The sequence below is a fragment of the Scylla paramamosain genome, chromosome 45 (genome assembly GCF_035594125.1).
Source record: "Scylla paramamosain isolate STU-SP2022 chromosome 45, ASM3559412v1, whole genome shotgun sequence".
NCBI lineage: Eukaryota > Metazoa > Arthropoda > Malacostraca > Decapoda > Portunidae > Scylla > Scylla paramamosain.
The window spans coordinates 5102501-5107500 of NC_087195.1; the positions used below are offsets into that span (position 1 = coordinate 5102501).

The window sequence follows — 5000 nt, forward strand, 5'->3', positions numbered from 1 at the left end:
TCGCATCTTCACTATTTCAAAACAAGTTGAAGTTACAAGGATTTCTAAATGTGTTTTTGTTGTTCCAGTGACAGATTAACGAAATTACATTATCAACAGGAGAAGCACTCTTGAGAACTCAGCTATTCACCTCCGTGGCCTTGGAAAATTGCGGTGAAGGAGCGGACCGTTTCAGAATCCTAGTTTGTGTTTATCTAACTGTAAATCTGCCACTATTTCTGCAGAACCCTTACACCAATGAAAGATTCGACACCCGCAACATTGTGTGTGTCAGTGTCAGCGTGTTGGTGGAGGACAGGCAGGACCGCCCCCCATCTTTCTCCACGCCCCCCCCATCACCAGGATCACCAGCGAGACTTTGAAGGTGAGTGATGGGTGGGTGAGGAGGGAGGGGAGGCGTGTGAGTGTTCAGTGTTGTGTTATGAAATGTTTTGGTGTGTGTGTGTGTGTGTGTGTGTGTGTGTGTGTGTGTAGTTATTTTCTTCTCTGTGTGTTTATTTGTGTTTATTTTTGTGTTTTGTGTGTTGAGTTGCGATTTTATTTATTTTATTTATCTATTCATTTATTTTATTATTATTTTTACCCATTACTATTTACTTATTCATGCGTGTTCTGTATTTCTCTCTCTCTCTCTTTTTTTTTTTTTTTTTTTTTGCAGTTAATCTGTCTTTTTAACCAATTTTGCCCATTATTCTCTTCACTGCACAAGAGAGTTTAAAGAACCAAGTTTTATGCACAAACACACATACTCTCTCTCACTCAGTAATTCTCGTAAGTGTTTCTAAGTAAGTCACACAGTAGGGCCACTCCTGGAGCACACTTGCCAGCCGTGCGTGTGTCAGCCTGCGTGTGTCAAGTCCCTCTCTGGCAGATTGTGCTTACTTTGGCTCTCTCTCGCTTGTGTTCAATATATAAATAAGTAATGATGATAATGATGATAATGATGATAATGATGATAATGATAGCGATAGTGATAATAGGAGTGTTATTGAGATCGATACATAGAGAGAGAGAGAGAGAGAGAGAGAGAGAGAGAGAGAGAGAGAGAGAGAGAGAGAGAGAGAGAGAGAGAGAGAGAGAGAGAGAGAGAGAGAGAGAGAGAGAGAGAGAGAGAGAGAGAGAGAATATACCGCTAGAACTTAACTAATATTTTTATTTTTATTTCTCTTCCTTTTTATTCCCCCTCCTACTTCCCTGTCTTCCTTCCTTCCTACCTTCCCTCCCACTCACACACCCTCTCTTCCTTCCTCCCTCCCTCCCTTCTTCCTTCATTCATTCCTTCCCACCCACCACTTCCCCCTCATCCCTTGGCTCCCTGTGTCATTCCCTCCCTTCTTCCCTCCCTTCTTCCTTCCACCTTCCTTCCACTACCCCCCTCCTTCCCCACCACACAGGATGACGAGCTGGTGAGGATACAAGCGCAGGATGGAGATCAAGGGAAACCAAGAGAGATACGTTATACATTGCAGGCTACCTCCTCTCAATACGCCTCCTTTTTTGCTATCAACAGAGAGACAGGTGGGTGGTGGTGGTGGTGTGTGTGTGTGTGTGTGTGTGTGTGTGTGTGTGTGTGTGTGTGTGTGTGTGTGTGTGTTTGTTTGTTTGTTTATTTATTTCTCTCTCTCTCTCTCTCTCTCTCTCTCTCTCTCTCTCTCTCTCTCTCTCTCTCTCTCTCTCTCTCTCTCTCTCTCTCTCTCTCTCTCTCTCTCTCTCTCTCTCTCTCTCTCTCTATGCATATATTCCCTGCCTCCACTTATCTATCTATTCATCCATTTATTTACCAAAACATCAGTTAATCCACATTTTCTCTCCCTTCACTTTCCTCCACCCTCCACCCTCCCTCCACCACCTATATCAAACCAAACCACCCATTTTCACACCCTCTTTCACCATCCAACAGGTTCCATCACTCTCGAGAACACGGTAAACAGGCTGCTGGAGGCGATGGTGACCTTTGAACCCATTCTGGTAACAGTGACGGCTGTAGAAATGGAGGAGGAGAGGACACGGGCACCTAGGGACTCCTATTCAAGCTCTGTCGAAATTGCCTTTGTTATCATGGACTCTGATATGATGATACCAAAGTTTACCTATCAGCAGTAAGTGTTTGGGTTTTTGTTGCTGTTGTTGTTGTTGTTGTTGTGGTGGTGGTGGTGGTGGTGGTAGGAGTGTTGTGGGGGCAAGTAAGAGAAGGTGGAGGAATGAAAATATTAGTGGTGTTTAAATATAATGAAGAGGGCATGATAAGAAATAGAGGAGGAGGAGGAGGAGGAGGAAGAGGAGGAGGATATGAAGTAGTAGTAGTAGTAGTAGTAGTAACAACATTATTATTCTGTCAGTTTCTCTCTGTCTCTCTGTCTCTCTCTCTCTCTCTCTCTCTCTCTCTCTCTCTCTCTCTCTCTCTCTCTCTCTCTCTCTCTCTCTCTCTCTCTCTCTCTCCCCCTTTCCTTTCCTTTCCCTCCCGTGTTCCTCCTTCATGTCCTTCCCCCTCCCCTGTTTGCTCCTCCTTTGTATTCCCTCGTGGTCTCACCTGCCCTTATTACAGATACGTGGGCGAGGTGCGAGAGAACAGCCAGCCAGGTACAGCCGTTACCTTTCCAGACACCACCTTTCTGAAGTCGGTGAGTGAACGCCGTGGTTTATATATATATTGTTACATTGAATTACAGTAGAATGTGGAGGGTTGTGTTGTAAGGAGATGGTGATTGGTAACATTCCAGCCAGGTGACGTACTCGTAGATGAATTAAGGAAGGAAGTGGTGGAAAAGGAGGGATGGGTGTAATGAAGAAAGTGTTTGTTTACGAAAAGTGTAGAAATGATAAAGAAAATTGTTTGTTTACGAAAAGGAAGGGATACATTGAGTTGAAATAAAGCAGATTGTGTACAAATAATAAAGAAAATAGTTTGTTTACGAAAAGGAAGGGATACATTGAGTTGAAATAAAGCAAATTGTGTACAAATAATAAAGAAAATAGTTTGTTTACGAAAAGGAAGGCATGCATTAAGTTACAGAGAAGCCAATAAATGCTGGAAATGATATAAAAGTTTGTTTGTTTAATAGAACGAAGATAATGAGTTAGAAAAAAGTTTGAAATAATAGCAGTAATGAAAATAGTCACCTTGTTTATGAAAGTGAAAAAAAAGATGTGCCAGACTGCAACATTTCACGCAGATTAACGAAGCGAATAAAGAAGAAATGTCTTGAAATGATAATTATAACAATAATGAAGAAAAAAGTTTAGAAATGAAAAAAAATGATAATAACGATAAAAGGGTTAGTCTACAAATATAAATAACCCATAAATAACAATGACAGTAATGAAGGAAAGCAGTTTATTAGCGAAGAAATCAGAAATAACAAGAAAAAGACTTAATTTAAAAACAACAACAACAAAGAAAAAAATAGCTAACACGAACCAACACACACACACACACACACACACACACACACACACACACACACACACACACACACACACACACACACGCACACATTAACCCAGTACATATTGGGACACGTTCCTTTCACGTCCCAGAATCTGAAGAACGTGTTTACTTTGAGATAAGAAAACCCAGCATGGAAACAACAACAACAACAACAACAACAACAACAACAACAACGAAGAAAGAGTTAGCTAGCGTACCATAGCGAACACACACACACACACACACACACACACACACACACACACACACACACACACACACACACACACACACACCTTTATGAATAAGTATAATGATTGTAATAGCAATAAACTTTAATTACTCACTTACTTAAATGACCCAATACATGTTCTGACCCCTTTCTCTCCACGCCCAGGGTCTGAAGGGGGTGTTTGCGCTACGGCTCGAGGGGGACGAGGGAATCTTCACAGTGGAGCCCAGTGTGGTGCGGGACAGCGGAGATATTAGCATCAAAGTGAAGAATACTGCTCTTCTTGACTACGAAGAGAGGCCCCATATTGAATTTCAGGTGAGAGAGAGAGAGAGAGAGAGAGAGAGAGAGAGAGAGAGAGAGAGAGAGAGAGAGAGAGAGAGAGAGAGAGAGAGAGAGAGAGAGAGAGAGAATGTTTCTACTACTGCTATTACTTCTTCTACCACTACTACTACTACTACTACTACTACTACTACTACTACTAGGTTATTCTCGTTAATGTATTCCTTTCTTTCTCTCTCTTTCTTTCTTTCATTCATTCTTTCTTTTTCCTTTCAATCTTTCTTTCGTCCTTCCTGTCTAATTGTTCTTGTTCTTGTTCTTGTTCCTGTTCTTCTTCTTCTTCTGTCTCACCTTCACCATCATTTCCTCCCTCCATTCTTGCCTAACATTCCTTTATTAAATTTTTCCACCTTTCTTTGTGTTCTTGGCCATAACATTTATACTTCCCCCTCCCCTAACACCTCACACCTTATAAACTTACACCTTATTCTCATACAGATGATCGCAAGGCAAGTGTCGGGGTCAGGTCAGTCGTCCAGCAGCGCACAGTTAAGAGTGAACCTGATAGACCTCAATGATAACTCTCCAGTCTTCACCCAGAGTGTATACAGGACAGAGGTTTATGAGAACATTACCTCAGGAACCTCGATTATCAGGGTGAGTGTGTTTGGTTGGGGTGTTTTGATGGGGTTGTGAGAGTCGGGAGGGTGTGTTTGGATGTGTTTTGGGTGTGTTTTGGGTGTGTTTTGATGTGTTTTTGGTGTGTTTTTGTGTGTTTTTGTGTGTTTTGGTTTGTTTTGGTGTGTTTTGGTGTGTTTTGGTGTGTTTTGGGTGTGTTTTGGGTGTGTTTTGGTGTGTTTTGACGTGTTTTGGTGTGTTTTGGGTGTGTTTTGGTGTGTTTTTGGTGTGTTTTTGTGTGTTTTGGTTTGTTTTGATGTGTTTTGGTGTGTTTTGATGTGTTTTGGTGTGTTTGGTGTGTTTGGGTGTGTTTTGGTTTGTTTTGGGTGTGTTTTGGTGTGTTTTGGGTGTGTTTTGGGTGTGTTTTGGTGTGTTTTTGTG

At 41.8% G+C, this 5000-nt stretch overlaps 1 protein-coding gene across 3 annotated transcripts in view; it reads left to right on the forward strand.

The window, feature by feature from the left end:
- The window catches only part of LOC135094208 (cadherin-86C-like), a 53271-nt gene that overhangs the window by 39357 nt on the left and 8914 nt on the right, over positions 1-5000 (forward strand). For all 3 annotated transcript variants that reach the window (XM_063994066.1, XM_063994068.1, XM_063994067.1), the window contains 6 exons: positions 225-364; positions 1395-1518; positions 1901-2099; positions 2546-2621; positions 3825-3977; positions 4440-4598. In XM_063994066.1, coding sequence (XP_063850136.1) covers positions 1945-2099; positions 2546-2621; positions 3825-3977; positions 4440-4598 — 543 coding nt within the window. In that variant the 5' untranslated portion in view covers positions 225-364; positions 1395-1518; positions 1901-1944. The remainder of the gene's footprint in view (positions 1-224; positions 365-1394; positions 1519-1900; positions 2100-2545; positions 2622-3824; positions 3978-4439; positions 4599-5000) is intronic.